Source organism: Macaca nemestrina, chromosome 10 (genome assembly GCF_043159975.1).
Source record: "Macaca nemestrina isolate mMacNem1 chromosome 10, mMacNem.hap1, whole genome shotgun sequence".
Classification (NCBI taxonomy): domain Eukaryota; kingdom Metazoa; phylum Chordata; class Mammalia; order Primates; family Cercopithecidae; genus Macaca; species Macaca nemestrina.
In genome coordinates, this window is record NC_092134.1 from 130,710,784 (window position 1) to 130,729,581 (window position 18,798).

At 40.8% G+C, this 18,798-nt stretch overlaps 2 protein-coding genes across 6 annotated transcripts in view; one reads left to right on the top strand and one right to left on the bottom strand.

The window, feature by feature from the left end:
* The window catches only part of LOC105465902 (small integral membrane protein 10 like 1), a 295,615-nt gene that overhangs the window by 185,581 nt on the left and 91,236 nt on the right, over nt 1-18,798 (bottom strand). The window lies entirely within an intron of this gene.
* LOC105465897 (basic salivary proline-rich protein 1-like) lies at nt 762-4,219 on the top strand. 2 transcript variants are annotated; one of them, XM_011714547.3, is made up of 4 exons: nt 782-896; nt 1,829-1,864; nt 2,381-2,961; nt 4,113-4,219. In XM_011714547.3, the coding sequence occupies exons 1-3, from the start codon at nt 833-835 to the stop codon at nt 2,941-2,943; spliced, it is 663 nt and encodes a 220-aa protein (XP_011712849.2). In that variant the 5' UTR covers nt 782-832; the 3' UTR covers nt 2,944-2,961; nt 4,113-4,219. The 2 variants fall into 2 exon arrangements, with proteins under 2 accessions (XP_070928300.1, XP_011712849.2); XM_071072199.1 differs by lacking the exon at nt 1,829-1,864 and having other exon boundaries at nt 762-896.

The following is an 18,798-nucleotide window of genomic DNA, read 5'->3' on the forward strand; positions in this document are numbered from 1 at the left end:
GAAGGATGTTTTAGTGACATGAGATCACATGATTGCCTCACAGAACTATGTATTCAGTTTTCTCAGGTCTAGAAATTTCCTGGTGGTTTCTGTGTCCATTTGCCTTAGCAACCTCTAATAATAGTTTAAAATACAAAATTTTAGCTTTCCTGTGATGTAAAGCACTAAGCCGTCCCTGAGCTGAGTGAGATCCACAGAAGCTTGAACAATATCTGTAGCCTGAGGAGGCTGTGGGGCAGCTTTCTGTCATCTATGTGTGCCCAGGAGTGTGCTGTTTTCTCACATCTCACAGAGAGCAGAAACCATCTCTATCGCACCAAAAATTTAGCTAAATATGAAAATATCTGTCCACACAAATCACAAGAGATGAAAATAGGGCATAAATAGATCCAGAGATATTGACCATCCTCACTGCTGGCTGTAGCGTCACTGCTTACACACACATAAACAGAAATAAATAGCACAGTGGAAAGCGGATGATAGTCTTACCTAAAAGATTGAAACTCTAATGATTTCTAAGGTTCAATTATGACACAGTGATGATGGCTTGGACACAGTCCCTTCAAAACCATTGTTCAAGTCACAGTTGTACCTTTTAAAAATAAGACACTAACAACATATCCGACCCAACCCATCCCTCTGGGCTAGAGTATCAAAGAAAAATAAGGGATACACCTGACCTGCAGTGAGCAAAGCAGAGCCCAGTCTCTGAGGTGGTGAGGCCCCCGCAGTGTGGAGCTGAAAGGTGTCATTGTTTTGCTTCTCTTCATAAAGGGAGCAGCCCCGTTCCTCCCAGCACAGTGTTGGGAGCAACTCCAGAGTCTCCTGCAAGATGCTGTTGATTCTGCTGTCAGTGGCCCTGCTGGCCCTGAGCTCAGCTCAGAACTTACATGAAGGTAAAACAGAAGGGGAAGAAGAGGTAGTGACTCTGCGTAGGGCTTAGGAGGGGATAATGGTAATTAGGGGGAAGAGAAGAGAATGAAAACCCAGATGGGGCTGCAAAGTTTTCAGGCCTGGGATCAGGAGACCGATTGCACCCTCATTCCACACTAAGGGTTTCTAATTTATTTAACGTCCAATGAAATCCATTAAAGAATTTGTTCCAGGGGAATGAGAAGGTAAGATTTGCATTTATAGAGAGATATGATTGTGCTGTGAAGGATGCAGTGGAAAATGCAAGGCAGATTGAGGCAAGTCCAGCTGTGAACAACCTATACTGATCTCAGTAAGTACAGAGGGATGATGGTGTCCTTGCTGTGCAGTGAATCAGCAGCGATGATGGAGATAAATACACATCAGAGACACTGAAGAGACAGAGAATTGGATGGAACACTTGTTTCTGTCTCACTAGAGATACAGAAATATCAGAGCCAATCATTGTCATTTTTCTCTCCCCTACATGAGGTATTTCAATGTGCTGGGAGTGGTATGGGTAAGATTGTATTGCAATGATTAATTCTGGTTACGCCAATTGAGAAAGCATGCGTACAGAAGCAATGTATTTCTAGGAGGTGGAGGGCATAGGAATACCAAACTATCACATTGAAGTCCCTGGCATGTGTAAACTAAATTAGCAGTAAGTCTTGAGGATGCTAGAGAGGGAAAAAAGGGGCTCTTCTATGTTGAGTTCATGGCTGCTGCTCTCTCATAAGAACCCTGCCTCCCCTTACACTTTCCTCCCTTTCAGCAGCTTCACAGACAGTGGCTGACGAGTTAACTTAGGAGATGCATGGGGTGTGGTGACAAGACCCTTTTCCCTGTAGAACACTTGTGAATCTTGAAAGATTCCAGATGTAACTTTTCCCATCATCCTGTGCTTCTCTTCTAGATGTCGGCCAGGAAGAATCTCCCTCCCTAATATCAGGTAAATCCCAGTTCGTTCTCAATCTGTTTTGACTGTCTTTTTCTGCTGATGAATGGATCAGCTCTCCAGTGTCTTCTTATCAACATTAACCTTTCAGGAATTGATGAATATTAGTGCCCCTAATAGTAGAGGCAATCTTCCTGCAACCCTGATTCTGGGGACCGTGAGCAGGCCACAAAATTGAATGGCAGAAATGCTTAGCTGAGATATCAGCAGGAGTGGGTTGTCTCATTATCTGACCAGGAGTGCCTGCTGGGAGATGACAGACAAATGGGCAGCATCGTCATTCTGACTCCTCTTTATACTGAGAGTCCCCCAACTGCTTTGTTCTTCCCCAGCGTTCTATTCCAGAGTTCTATGTCTTCACCGAAAATGCAAAGGAATTAGTGTCTTGGTCCCATTTTTGTGCATTTTCCCCTCAGCTTTTTACCCTAGCTGATCAAAATTTACTGCAACTATTCAGTGAATCTTGTGTGGGCTTTTACTCTGCCTTTCTCTTCTCTCTTTCTCCTCCAGAACATCAACAAGGACAACCCCAACAAGGAGGCAAGAAGCCCCAAGGTCCCCAGGCTCCTCCAGGAAATGCACAAGGACCACCCCAACAAGGAGGCAACAAACCTCAAGGTCCCCCACCTCCAGGAAAGCCACAAGGACCCCCCAAACAAGGAGACAAGAAACCTCAAGGTCCCCCACCTCCAGGAAAGCCACAAGGACCACCCCAACAAGGAGGCAACAAACCTCAAGGTCCCCCACCTCCAGGAAAGCCACAAGGACCCCCCAAACAAGGAGACAAGAAACCTCAAGGTCCCCCACCTCCAGGAAAGCCACAAGGACCACCCCAACAAGGAGGCAACAAACCTCAAGGTCCCCCACCTCCAGGAAAGCCTCAAGGACCACCCCAACAAGGAGGCAACAAACCTCAAGGTCCCCCACCTCCAGGAAAGCCACAAGGACCACCCCAACAAGGAGGCAATGCCCAGCAGGCTCAGCCACCTCCTGCTGGAAAGCCCCAGGGACCACCATCCCCTCCTCAAGGGGGCAGACCCGCCGGACCTCCCCAAGGACAGTCTCCCCAGTAATCTAGGATTCAATGACAGGTATTATTCCAGTTGATTCTTCACCAAATGCTCTAATTGCTACAGGTGTCCAGCTTTCCTGTGCCAGAGATACAACTAAAAGCCCAGTGATATCGTTTTGTCATAGAACCCATTTCTAAAGATTTGTGTTCAGATATTCTGGAAATGGGTAACAAGGCCGTGTATTTGTAACAAGCTCTTTAAGGAATTCCCATGTTGAGAAGCACTATTCCTAATAATCTGTTTTAAATGGTATTGGCAATGAGGAAGTAGTACCATGTTTGCTGTGGCACTCTGTTTTCTGTGCACACACTCAGAGACCTCCCACTTAGAATTTTCACCTGAGCACTGTTTGCTCACTACTGCCTCACTCCAGCCTCTCTACTCCAGTATTCCTGCCAAGTGGTCCCTGAAGTTTCAGCAGCTAAATGGTGTCTCATTTTTTAAATTCTTACTTTCCAGTTAAGTACGTGATTAAGCTTACAACAAATATCTAATGGAATGGAAACATATGAAGCTAAATTTAAAGACACAACTCATCCTACGTGGCTTCCTTTCTTCAGAAAACTACCACTGTTAACTTTAGGGCATCTTCTTTTTGAAGTATTTATGTGTACATGGACAATTAGAATATTTTCCCCCCAGAAGTAATGCCATAATTTATATGCAGGTACATATGTTAGTCATTTAAAAAATACATTTCTTTCAACATTTCCACAGGAGTTTATGAAGCTAAGTAGATCTCTTCAGTGGTTATCTGTTTGTTTTTACAATTTTATGCTACTCCATTATGTGGCTACACTGTGATTTCTTTAACCAATCCCTGTCACTTGACAGTGAGGGTGGTTTCAGCTTCTCACTATTATAGAATGTGTTCCAGTTACCATCCGTGTAAATATATCCCTGAACAAACTCAGCAGCAAGTAATAACAAGCTATGATTGGTCTTATCTCTTCATCACATAAGGAAAAATTTGGAGCACATTTTGTGCAAGGGAAGGGCATCAAAAGAGGGAGCACACAAAAACTTAGGAAGGAAACACAGGAGGTAGAAGGGATGGAGAGAGAAGGGATGGGCTCTCATGTACTCTACTGCAGTAACTCCGGGGAGGAATTAGACATTTCCTGCCATGTCAAATCTGGTCTATGAACATCCTTGTCTGTTTTTTTCAGGAAGTGAAAAAGAAGATGACAGTGATTTAAATGATTCAAATGCCATGACATTGGACGAAGGTGGTCGTAGCTCTAACTTCAATATAGCAATAAAATAATCAGCTTGCAATTTCTGATTGTGATGTCTGTTTCTTAATGTTTGTGAATGTGGGGTATGAGGACCAAGAAGACATTATAAGAACATCTAGGAACCATTCTCCTTGATGCTCCAGGAAGCTTCCCTCCTGCTTAATCCTAATTTAGCCAGCTGCCATGAAAAAAGGTTTTACTGTTTCTCTACTTTCCTGTTTTCTATTATTTCCCTCCCCCCCCCCACCCGAGACGGAGTTTTTTTCACCCAGGCTGGAGTGCAGTGGCACAATTTTGCCCACTGCCCCTTGCATCTCCTGGCTTCAAGCTATTCTATTGCCTCAGCCTTCCAAGTATCTGAGGTTATAGGTGCCCACCATCATGCATGGCTAATTTTTGTATTTTTAGTATTTTGTATTTTTGTATTTAGTATTTTAAAATTTTAGTATTTTGTATTTTTATTTCCTCATCCTCCCACTTCCAATGTTTTCTTATGCACACATTATAGATGCCTTTATTCTTTTCACTTCCAGTCTGTGAAGGTCATGTGTTTCCTCCATTCCACTCATTTAGGGGTCAATTCTCAGTCCAGCATCTCCTTGACCTCTTGGCAGTTTAACACCATTGATCCTACCCTTCTTTTGGGAACACTCTGTCAATCTTTCCAGGAACCTCCTCCTCTCTCCTAAGGCTTCTCCTACCTCTGCCTCTTCCCTCCTACAGCTACAAAGTTCTCCCTCTTCCAACTCTTTTTTGTCTTGATAAAGAATTCATCTAATTAATTAGCAAACTAGGATTTTTTTGTTGACTCTTCTCTTTTCCTCTTTCATCACATTACATCTTGTCTAATAAGCTATGTTATCATTGTGAAGTTCAAGCTTCAAAGTAATTTCTTACTGCAGCCTGTTTCATTACTTTCATCTTTATCAGCCCATCTAAGCAAGCCTCATTTGCAGTTTACACCAAAGAGTTCTATTCATTTCCCAACAGTCAATTACTCACCTTGGCCGTATAAAATTATATTACTTTTCTATGTTTTCCAGTTGATTGCTAGCAGTTTTACTTTGTAAGAACCAGATGCTATTTTTTTTTTTTTTCTTGAGACAGAGTCTTGCTCTGTTTCCCAGGCTGGAGTGCAGTGGCAAATTCTTAGCTCACTGCAACCTCTGCCTCCTAGGTTCAAGCGATTCTACTGCCTCAGCCTCCCGTATAACTGGGATTACAGGTGCATGCTACCACAGCCAGCTAATTTTTTTGCATTTTTAGTGGAGTTGGGGTTTCACGAAGTTGGCCAGGTTTGTCTCAAACTCCTGACCGTGTGAGCCGCCTCCCTCGCACTCCCAAAGTGCTGGGATTACAGATGTGAGCCACCGTGCCCAGCTGCGAATTTTTACCTATGCTAAAGTGCTATGTATTGCCCCCTAACTCTCTGTGGAATTGGGGGATGTTCTACACCTAATTCATTCTGCTATGGCCACACTGGTCGTTGTCTTCTTTTTATGGCAGGATATAGAAGCATTATGCTTAGATTTTCTGTTAATTAAAATAAATATATTGCAGAAATAAAAGTTTGATTTTGTTACTCAGATTATGTAGTGCTTACGTCACGGCATTATGGCACTCATCGCTCAAATAACAAACACTGCATTTATTAATACCTCATTATACAATCCCTCTGCCTCCTATACTCTCACGTATTCATTGTCTATCATTTCACTCTGGGATGCAAGGCTGGTTCAAAATACGCAAATCAATAAATGTAATCCAGCATATAAACAGAACCAAAGACAAAAACCACATGATCATCTCAATACATGCAGAAAAGGCCTTTGACAAAATTCAACAGCCCTTCATGCTAAAAATGCTCAATAAATTCGGTATTGATGGAACGTATCTCAAAATAATAAGAGCTATTTATGACAAACCCACAGCCAATATCATACTGAATGTGCAAAAACTGGAAGCATATCTTTTGAAAACTGGTACAAGACAGGGATGCCCTGTCTCACCACTCCTATTCAACACAGTGTTGGAAGTTCTGGCTAGGGAAATCAGGCAGAGAAAGAAATAAAGGGTATTCAGTTAGGAAAAGAAGAAGTCAGATTGTCCCTCTTTGCAGATGACATGATTGTATATTTAAAAAAACCCCATTGTCTTAGCCCAAAATCTCCTTAAGCTGATAAGCAACTTCAGCAAAGTCTCAGGATACAAAACTAATGTGCAAAAATCACAAGCATTCTTATACACCAGTAAGAGAAAAACAGAGAGCCAAATCATGAATGAACTTCCATTTGCAATTGCTCCAAAGAAAATAAAATACCTAGGAATCCAACTTACAAGGGATGTAAAGGACCGCTTCAAGGAGAACTACAAACCACTGCTCAGTGAAATAAAAGAGGACACAAACAAATGGAAGAATATACCATGTTCATGGATAGGAAGGATCAATATCGTGAAAATGGCCATACTGCCCAAGTTAATTTATAGATTCAATGCCATTCCTATCAAGTTACCAATGAGTTTCTTCACAGAATTGGAAAAAACTGCTTTAAAGTTCATATGGAACCAAAAAAGAGCCCGCATTGCCAAGACAATCCTAAGTCAAAAGAACAAAGTTGTTATATAATTTGAATTCAGGCAATGTGACGCTTCCAAATTTGTTTATTTTGCCTAGGATTGCTTTGAGTCTTTTGACTCTTATTTTTTGCTTGCATGAGTAATTTTGGATTTTTTTATTTTTACCAGTTCTTTGAAAAATGACATTGATATTTTGATAAAGATTGAATCTCTTGATTTATTTGGACACTACAGTTGGCGTTCTTAACATTCTTTCAGCATGCCAAGTTTGTTCCTAACTTTATCAGGCATGTGTTTGCATTTTATTCAAGTATGCTCACATCTTACCACCTTAAAGCCTTCTTTGAATACACAGAACCCCTTATTCTCCTAAACCTGCTTTAATTATTTATCAAATCATTGTCACTCTGAGATAGTCTTATGCAATATCCCTACTATCTAATATGAGCGCTCTTAAGTAGTCCCCACCACATTATATCAGGATTGGTTTCTATGACCAAGAAAATATGGCAGAAATGGTGGTATATTACCACTGAGATTAAGTTTTAGTAGAAACTGTGGCTCCATCTTTTATTTTTCAATTTTCTCTTTCTCTGTGTCTCTCTCTCTTCCTCTGTCTCTTTCTCTCAGACATCACTTGCACTGGGAACATCCAGCTGACATGTGAAGCAGCTCTATGGAGGGAATCTCTAAACATCTCTCCCCTTGGGGGCAACAGAAGAGTACACACCTACAGAGAAGGTGGAAAAGTCTCCCACCTCCAATTCTTCAGTCCCCACCTGACGTCTAAAACAAGCCACTCTAGAGTTGATTTCAATATGGAGACCAGAGAAATTCCCATTTCTCCCTTTACATAGGATAATGCTTATCCTGAGTTACTGTCTACCTGTTTTTTGGTTTTCTTCTTCTGTGAAACACATGCTAGCATAGCTTCAGCATATGAGAAGTAAACTATATGAAGATTTTTTCATGCTGCCAGATGTGTAATGTGACCTTCACACTTAAATGATTACCTGAGTGGATATAGGATTCTAGTTTGATTGTTATTTTTACGTGGAGTTTTTAAACCCCTCTTCCACCACAGCAGCAAAGAACCATCTTGGAAGCAAAGAGAAGCCCTCACGAAACACTGAATCTGTTGATGCCCTAATCTTGGACTTCCTGGTGTACAGAATGTTGGGAAAGAAATTTCTGTTCTTTAATCATGACCCAGTCTGCAGTCTTGTTAGAGTACTAGAAATGGACTAACATACAACCCCATCTGAGTTCTAATTAGTAAACATACATCTAAAAACCAAAACAAAATGAAACAACAGCAAAACAACAGGGTTGGACTGTCTTCTGACTTCTATTTTTCCATTTAGTTTCTGATTCTCTACATCTTCTCTATGACTGCTTTTCCAAAGTGGCATCTTCAAGATCTTTCTTATCCATAAGATTTAATTAGATATAAGTTGACCTAGGCCTTTTTCATTTATTGTGTTGGGCACTCTGTATTTCAAGAATAGGTCTCCTATGTTGGGCCCCGCAGTTGAGAGTGGGCCCCACACAAATACCAAAGTCAAAGGCATTGTTCATTCCTTTTATCCTCATTAGTTAGTATTTTAAAAGTTCAGCCACAAATAAAACATAGAAATTATAGGAGCAGGCACAGGCCGAGCTAAATGCTCTTCCAGGACTGCTTGCGCAGGGGAAGAATTTGAAAAAACAATAAATTCACTGTTTCTACTCCATGGCACCAGAGGAAAAATGGGATGCTTCTCTGTAAAGAGAATCAACTGAATTAGAGTAAGTGGTACTTTATCAAATCCTGGATGACTATCTTCACACACACTACTGAAACAAATAGTTGAGAAGAGTAAGGTTACGTATCCTGTCTGTGGGAGGAAAACATGGGTGTCCCAAAGATGTTCACATTCTAAGGAGTATATTTTGTGTAACGATTAAAGGAAAGACATGACTGGAGAATTCTGTGTACATATTTATAGGATTTAGGAAGAAACGTATTTATTCAGGAAAAGAGTTTTTATTACCTCATCTTCAAGGTTTCAGGGCAAGTTTTACCTTACCAATTTCCTATCACTTGTACCTGAGTTTCTTTTTGTGGACCTAGTTTCTTCTGACTTTCTTGGAGGTAAATAAATATATAAGTAAATAGCAACAAAGTGGGCGAGTATAGTAAGCAGGAACAGAGGCTCTGAAGACCTGCTGCCATCTATACCACTTATTATTATTTTAATAACTTTGGCGTGTGCCTCACTCAGCTCATCTATAAACCTGAGATGGTAGTAAAAAGTATTCTTACCTAATAAGCTGGTTCTGAAGATTAAATGGCATATAGTAAACACTTAAGAAATATTTTTACTATAATCAGCCATAGCTACAATATGTTCATAGAGTATGAATACCCTAAAATAATTGTGAAATATGTGTTTATAAGAGAAAACATAATATCAAAATATATCAACCAGTGTCATAACTATGTAACCAGGATTTCATGGATTCATGAACCCCTCCCAGACCACAGGGACTTCATGAATTTACTCGATCACATCACAAGTCTGTCCACTCTGTTAATGTTCATCTCTCCTGGGACACAACCCTCTTGTGTTACAGTCAAGCTAATTCAAGATGAAGTTGAGGAAGATTCTGCTTTCTGTCCAATTCAAAGAATCCCCCCATTTCAATAAAGAGAAAGTCATGTGAGTATGAAGAAGCTGACATATGAAATTCAAATGTGATTACTAGTGTAATAAAAAACTGTGGTGGATGGGACGCACAAATGTGATATGGTCTAATTTTCATCTGTAAAAGGTCACTCTGGCTATTGTGGGGAGAGCTGATATGCGATGTAACAAGAATGTTACCAAGACCTGCTGAAGTCTATTAACATCTTCCTGCAGAGAGAATCATGGCATGAGCCACAGCCCTGTAGTAGAGAATATGCAAGTGTTTATATTGCCGTGTATTTGGAGGTGAGCCCACTAGATTTGCTCATCGACTGTACTTCGATGAGAGAAAGGCAGACATGATTCCAATATATCTGAACAACAAAATGAAACTGCTGTCGTGGACTGAGAAGACATTGGGTAGTGCTATGGGCTGAATTCTGTTTTCCCTTATTTATATGATGAAAGTCTTCACTCCCAGTTTCTCAGAATATGTGCATATTTGGAGGTAAGAACTGAAATGTGTGGATTCACTTAAAATGAGGCTGTTATGGGGGCACATAGTCCAATCTGATAGATGTCCTTATAAGAAGAGGACATCTGCATGCACAGAGAGACACTAAATATCCACATGCACCAAGGCTGCCCCTTTTTGAGGACATAGCAAGAAGACAGATGTCTAGAAGCTAAGGAAAGAGGCCTCAGAAACACTGAACCTGTTGACACCATGATCACAATGCAAATGTGAATAAATGAATTTCTGTTGTTTAAGACACTACTCTGTGGTAATTGCTTAGGTAAGCACAATAAAAGAGAGAGGCCACAGACTTGGTTTCTCTTCCTTTCCTTCCTCTCACATGCCACTGTGACTCCATCCTGTGTCTCTCAGTACACCTTCCCCACTCTCACAGAACCAAGTACAATGATGATTTGAGCAGTTATAAGCAATTTGAGTCCCTAGCCTAATAGATATCTTGCAATATGTTGGGAGGAGTGTATAGGACCTTCAGTCCTCCTTGGGTCAGTGATATCTCAGGCCCAGCCCGAATCCTTAACAGAACTGAGATCTGAGTAGAGGAAATGAAGTAATAAATGAGATGTGGACTAAGTGTCTTCATGCAAGTAAGCAAGACACATTTACTTTGAAATTCAAGCAGTGCAGACACTGCTCAAGTCTCAGCTGAATAAACACCCGAATTATAAATTTTCCCAATGACCTGTAACAGCTTTGGGAGATCTTTAATCCTTCTATCTCCTGTTATCTGTGGAAGAGAGTCAAAATTAAAGTCTCATTTGCAAAGTGTGTTTTAATTCTAACAGCTAATACTTGGGTTTCAACCATTTCCCAATCCTAATCATTAGTGAGCAACATAAAGGGGGAATATTGAGAATATTTATTGACCAATCGTCATACATTTTTGTCAGCATGTCAGATATCAGTATGTCTTTTTTACATTATTAACTGAAGAATAATGGATGCCCTTTACAGACATGATGACATTATGAAACAAAAGGAAACCCAAAGGAACCAAATGAGGATTGTAATGTGGATGCCTAATGATTTCCATCGGAACTCTCACACAATGGCCCTGTTTAATGAGAGAATTGAGCAGGAGCACTGTTGCGGTGAAGGACTCTGCTGAAGCTCCCCCAGGAATTTCTCTACTAAAGCTTGGGCTTTCTCACCCTATTCTCAGTTTAAGCAGATATTGCCATTCTTTTGCCCTCCAGAAAGTCAACCAGAAAAATGCCTCATGCTTCCCAATAAACTCTTGCCATGAGATTTGCACTTACCTTATCAACTTTTGCTTTGACTGGACTTTTCCACCTCTTGGTAGCTATTTCTTTGACTGTATTTGTTTTCTTGATTGTACTGGTAAAGGCAGGTTGCTTCTCCTGTTACAATTCCTTCAAAAAAATGCTTCAAGATCTCGTTCCCCTTATTTAAAATTTCATGGAAAGTTCTACTACTCTCTGCAGCTTATCTTTTTGTCATAGTTTCGGCATTCATTGAGTGAAAAATTTCCTCAACATTAATTACTCAATTAGAATCAGGTAAGGAGAACCAATTGAGAATTTTGTAGTGTTGGCTTTTGTTTGTTCCGTTAATTATTGGTTGTCTTCTAATAGGGTATAAACAATATGAATTTTATTCATGCAATTTGATATGAATCCTCTGTCTCTATGGGCTTTAGGTCCAACCTTGTCTTATCCCTTCTTGAAATGAGTTACCTACTTGTGAACTGCCAATTTTTTTGGCCATTATCCCCATCAGTGTTTCAGAAAGCATCACTGATTTTACCTTCTTTTTTATTTATTTATTTATTTATTTATTTATTTATTTATTTATTTATTTTATTATTATATTTTAAGTTCTAGGGTACATGTGCATAACGTGCAGGTTTGTTACATATGTATACTTGTGCCATGTTGTTGTGCTGCACCCATCAACTCGTCAGCACCCATCAACTCGTCATTTACATCAGGTATAACTCCCAATGCAATCCCTCCCACCTCCTTCCTCCCCATGATAGGCCCCGGTGTGTGATGTCCCCCTTCCTGAGTCCAAGTGATCTCATTGTTCAGTTCCCACCTATGAGTGAGAACATGCGGTGTTTGGTTTTCTGTTCTTGTGATAGTTTGCTAAGAATGATGGTTTCCAGCTGCATCCATGTCCCTACAAAGGACACAAACTCATCCTTTTTTATGGCTGCATAGTATTCCATGGTGTATATGTGCCACATTTTCTTAATCCAGTCTGTCACTGATGGACATTTGGGTTGATTCCAAGTCTTTGCTATTGTGAATAGTGCCGCAATAAACATACGTGTGCATGTGTCTTTATAGCAGGATTTTACCTTCTTCTACCCAAGTTTCACCATGAAGTTCACGTTTATACTCTCTTTAATTTTAGAAGAATTCATGTTGCTCTCATAGGGGATCTTTTGAACCTGCTCTTATTTTTCTTGATGTCTCAAGTAACTCCTGCTGAGACATGTTATAGCATGGCAATATGAGTTTATTTTGGTGCAAAAAAAAAAAACTGGAATCTATTCTTTTTTTAACATAATATACTTTTTCCATGAACATTTTACAGACCCAATGCATTGCAGGAAGGCTTCCTAACACAATAAGGTTTGCTACTGGTAACTTTGATTTTTCCAGGTGACTGGGTAGATTGATATTTTGTTTTTCTCCTGGCATATACTGGATGAGGAGTTCTTTTTGTTTAGATTTCTTGTGAGCTATGAATAAAAATGTTGGTCACTTAAAATGGTATCCACAATTTAGCCAATGTCTCCTGAGAAAAGTGTATGTAAGCATGCATGAAAAAGCACTTCATGATCCTCATGGCCAGTAATTTTTTCATTTGTTTATACATGAAATTGGCTGGGTGCAGGGGATCATACCTGTAATCCCAGCACTTTGGGAGGTCCAGGTGGGTGTATCACGAGGTCAGGAGTTCAAGACCAGCTTGGCCAAGATGGTGAAACCCCGTCTGTGCTAAAACTACAAAAATGAGCCAGGTACAGTGACAGTCTCCTGTAATTCAAGCTACTAGGGGGCTGAGGCAAGAGAATCGCTTGAACCCAGGTAGCAGAGGATGCAGTGACTAGAGATAGCACCACTGTACTCCAGCTTGGGTGACAGAGGGAGACTTCATCTAAAAAAAAAAAAAAAGGAAGAAGAAGAAATTAATCATCTGCATGACTAATTATATACAAAGATGAATAGCAGGGGAATGCAGAAACCTATGTCACTGTGCTTATGATTTAGAAACACATTTAGAGAAATAGTTTTGTTTGTGTTTTTTCACTTTACCTGGCCATGTCTTAAGAAAAGCTTTTCTTTAACCAGGTACTAAAACTGGTACCTAAGTTTGTTCTCTGGATCTAATTTCTTCTCACTTTCTTGAAAATAAGCAGATATGTTAATAAATGCTAAAAGCAGTGGAGAAAAGGATGCAAGAATTGAGGCTCTGGAGACTGACCGCCATCTGCACCACTTACTCCTTTATCACAGTCTTGGCATGTGCTTCTGTCATCTCATCTACAAAAAGCGAGATAGTAACAAAAATTATTACTACCTAATAAGATGGTTCTGAAGATTATATGGCACATAGTCAATGCTTGATAAATATTGCCTATTATAATCCGTCATGCTACAACAGGCTTGTGGAATATGAACGCACTAATATAATTGTGACAGTTATGTTTATGAAGACTCAACTGTAAGTCAAAATATGAGATCCAATATCATAATAGTGTAGTCAGAATTTTTAGAAAAATTTAAGCAAAGTATACTTCGTAGAGACAATTGTGTTGAATTGTTAATTATATCATCATAATGTTTAGATGATTAAATGGGCACAATTGTTCCAAGCAGAGGCACTCCTCTTAGACCACAGGAACTCAATGCAATTCACTCACTGTCAGCACAAGTTTATCCACTCTGTCCATGTTCATCTTCTGGGCAAACCACTCTTTAGTTGTTCTAGACAAACCAGTGCATTATAAAGTTGAAGAAAATTCTTCTTTCAGTCCCATGCATAGAACTCCTCAGTCTTTGAGAATGACACACGCGGGTGTGAAAAAACTTAGTTGTGAACTTTACAAGATCTTACTAAAAGGAAAATTAGGAAAACTTAGAGGATATTAAGGAAGAAGGTAATGTCTAATTTCTATTATTAAAAGCTCACACTGGCTATTGTGAGGAGAAGTGATATGGAATGTGGTGGGAGCAGGAAAGTTACTAAGGCCAGCTAGCGGCTATTCTAGTCCTCCAGGAGAGAGGGTCATGCCACAATCAGAGTCTTGTATTAGAGATTACGCAAGGGGTCATCTTGGGATGTATTTTGAGGTGGAGCCCACTGTATTTGCTTATATGCAGTGCTTGGCGGAGAGTGAAAAGTAAAAAGTGACTCCTATCTTCTTGAAAACTCTGTAAAAATATTATTGTCTTAGTAAAGATTAGGAGGTATCATGGGCTGCATTCTTTTTACCCAAATTTTTATGTTGAGGTCTTTTTTTTTTTTTTTTTTTTTTTTTGAGACGGAGTCTCGCTCTGCCGCCCAGGCTGGAGTGCAGTGCCCAGATCTCGGCTCACTGCAAGCTCCACATCCCGGGTTCACGCCATTCTCCTGCCTCAGCCTCCCGAATATCTGGGACTACAGGCGCCCGCCACCTCGCCCGGCTAGTTTTTTGTATTTTTTAGTAGAGACGGGGTTTCACCGTGTCAGCCAGGATGGTCTCGATCTCCTGACCTCATGATCCGCCCGTCTCGGCCTCCCAAAGTGCTGGGATTACAGGCTTGAGCCACCGCGCCCGGCCTATGTTGAGGTCTTATCTTTGTACCTCAGAATATGAATGTGTTTGGAAACAATGTCTTTTTTACAGAGGTAATTAAATGAAAATCAGGCTATTCAGATGGTCCCAATCTAATCAGACTGGTGTTCTTATAAGAAAGGAAGTTTTGGCCACACAGAGGGGCAGCAGGGGTGCATGTGTACAGGAAACCCATGTGTGAAGACAAAACAAAAAAATAGCCAAGACAAAACAAAATAAATAGCCAAGTCAAAGTGAATAAGAAACATCTTAGAATAACTGAACCTGTTAACATTTTGATTACGGACTGTGAGCCTCCAGAACTGAGAGGAAGTCAAATTCTATTGTTTAAATTACACAGGTGGGGTATTTTTTTAAGAGAGACATAAGAAACTATGTCAGGGGAGAGCAGTTTTAGGATGTGGAATCAAGACTCTTGTTTAGGACATGTTATGTTTGCATCCATATTAGAAAGCAAATGGATTGCTGAGAGCTTCAACTGACTGAAAGGTGCATGAGCTCCTGCTGCATATCTGCTCCTCACTTTGACCCCATCCGCACTCACTAATGGGGTCTCTTTAAGCTCTTCTTTCACCTCTGTTTTATTTGTGTGTGGAAAGTTCATAGCTAATATTTATTCTTCCCTAATACACCAATCTCTTTCACTCATTGCTGACATTGGAAAATGTCAGAGAAAGGCCCTGATCTGAGTGATATTTGAAGGCAATGCCTGCTATCTTCCTGTACTCACCAAGCCAAGGGGGAGTCTTTCACCAGGACACCACTTCTACAGCAACCTATGCAATGAGGCAAGTCTGCAAAGCACTCCCCTCTGCTCTTTCCCTCTGATCTTCCTTTCCTACCAGAAGGTCCACCATAAGTCACTAGGCAGGACCATTCATCTCCAGTTTCTCTGTCCAAATGGTGTGTGTAGAAACCAATGACCATCATCCCAGTAGTAATAGCATACCTGATAGGCTAAGCAACTACTCTCTGCCCCCTATAAAGCACATAAAGTCAAGCTACAACTGTTTTATTATTGCACGGCCAAAGAAGAATTGCCAACTGGTAATATATTTCCTCTTTAGCAAACATACCTAATATTCCAGAGGGGGTGAGGGAGGAAAATAACAATCTGGCTCATTACCAGCCAATGGCAGAGTAACCTGCAACAAACCCCATTGTATGAGGAGGGCTTCCAATAATATAAGGGGTCTTCAAACTGTTTGTGGAAAATATATATTATTTTTTAAAATTATGCATGGATACAAACATTATTTGCACCAAAACATATTTATACTAACTTGCTACAACATGTCTGAACAGGATGTGGGTCAGTCACTAACATGGTTGAGGAAGCAGTTTGAAAACAGCCTCTATCAGAGCAACAAAACTTCCACTAAGATTGTAGGAGAACACATATCAAGGTTATGGTGAAGCTTGTGTGGAGGGATGGTGACATCACTGATGCATTTGGAAATATTTGTGACCAAGTAAATCAGACCTTCACAAATGGATAACTTACCTTAAGAAGCGATGTGAGGAGATCGTTCCAAGATGGCTGAATCAGAACAGCTCCAGTGTACAGCTTCCAGCATGAGCGACGCAAAAGACAGTTGATTTCTGAATTTCCAACAGAGGTACTGGGTTCATCTCATACGGACTCGTTGGACAGTGGGTGCAGCCCATGGAGTGTAAGCCAAAGCAGGGCAGGACACCACCTCACCCAGGAAGCACAAGGGGTTGGGGAATTCCCTTTCCTAGCCAAGGGTAGATGCGACAGACAGTACCTGGAAAATCAGGACACTCCCACCCTAATACTGTGGTTTTTCAATGGTCTTAGCAAAGGGCATACCAGGAGATTATATCTCATGCCTGGCTCAGCGGGTACCACGCCCACAGTGTCTTGCTCACTGCTAGCACAGCTGTCCTAGATCCAACTGTGAGGCAGCAGGGAGGCTTGGGGAGGGGCGTCCACCATTGCTGAGGCTTTACTAGGTAAACAAAGAGGCCAGGAAGCTCGAACTGGGTGGAGCCCACCCCAGTTCAAGGAGGTCTGCTTACCTCTGTAGACTCCACCTCTGGGGGCAGGGCATAGCTGAACAAATGGCAGCAGAAACTTCTGCAGTCTTAAATGTCCCTGTCTGACAATTTTGAAGAGAGAAGTGGTTCTCCCAGCATGGAGTTTGAGATCTGAGAACGGACAGACTGCCTCCTCAAGTGGATCCCTAATCCCTGGGTAGCCTAACTGGAAGACACCTCCCAGTCAGGGCCAATTGAAAACTAATACAGCGAGGTGCCCATCTGAGATGAAGCTTCCAGGATCAGGCAGCAACACTGGCCGTTATGAAATATTTGCTGTTCTGCAGCCTCTGCTGGTGATACCCAGGAAAACAGCGTCTGGAGTGGACCTCCAGAAAACTCCAACAGACGTGCAGCTGAGGGTCCTCATTGTTAGAAGGAAAACTAACAAACAGAAAGGAATAGCATCAACATCAACCAAAAGGACATCCACACAAAAACTCCATCTGTAGGTCACCATCATCAAAGTCCAAATATAAATAAAACCACAAAGATGGGGAGAAACCAGAGCAGAAAAGCTGAAAATTCTGGAAACCAGAGCACCTCTTCTCCTCCAAAGGATCAGAGCTCCTCACCAGCAATGGAACAAAGCTGGATGGAGAATGATTTTGATGAGTTGACAGAAGTAGGCTTCAGAAGATCAGTAATAACAAACTTCTCTGAGCTAAAGGAGGATGTTCAAACTCATCGTAAGGAAGCTAAAAACCTTGAAAAAAGATTAGAAGAATGGATAACTAGAATAAATAGCATAGAGAAGATCTTAAATGACCTGATAGGGCTGAAAACCATGGCACGAGAGCTATGCGATGCATGTACAAGCTTCAGTAGCCGATTTGATCAAGTGGAAGAAAGGGTATCAGTGATTGAAGATCAAATGAATGAAATGAAGCGAGAAGAGAAGTTTAGAGAAAAAAGAGTAAAAAGAAGCGAATAAAGCCTCCAAGAAATATGAGACTAAGTGAAAAGACCAAATCTACACTTGATTGGTGTACCTGAAAGTGACAGGGAGAATGGAACCAAGTTGGAAAACACTCTTCAGGATATTACCCAGGAGAACTTCCCCAACCTAGCAAGGCAAGCCAACATTCAAATTCAGGAAATACAGAGACTGCCACAAAGATACTCCTTGAGAATAGCAACCCCAAGACACAAAATTGTCAGATTCACCAAGGTTGAAATGAAGGAAAAAATGTTAAGGGCAGCCAGAAATGTCAGGTTACCCATAAAGGGAAGCCCATCAGACTAAGAGCGGATCTCTCAGCAGAAACTCTACAAGCCAGAAGAGATTGGAGGCCAATATTCAACATTCTTAAAGACAAGATTTTTCAACCCAGAATTTCATATCCAGCCAAACTAAGCTTCATAAGTGAAGGAGAAATAAAATCCTTTACAGACAAGCAAATGCTGAGAGATTTTGTCACCAGCAGGCCTGCCTTACAAGAGCTCCTGAAGGAAGTACTAATCATCGAAAGGAACAACCGGTACCAGCAACTGCAAAAAGATACCAAATTGTAAAGACCATCGATGCTAGGAAGAAACTGCATCAACTAATGAGCAAAATAACCAGCTAACATCATAATGACAGCATCAAGTTCACACATAACAATATTAGCCTTAAAGGTATATAGGCTAAATGCCCCAATCAAAAGACACAGGCTGGCAAATTGAGTCAAGACCTATCAGTGTGCTGTATTCAGGAAACCCATCTCATGTGCAGAGACATACATAGGCTCAAAATAAAAGGATGGAGGAAGACCTTTTAAGCAAACTGAAAATAAAAAAATGCAGGGGTTACAATCCTAGTCTCTGATAAAACAGACTTTAAACCAACAAAGATCAAAAGAGATAAAGAAGGCCATTACATAATGGTAAAGAGATTAATTCAACAAGAAGAGATAACTATCCTAATATATATGTACCCAATACAAGAGCACCCAGGTTCATAAGGCAAGTCCTTTGACACCT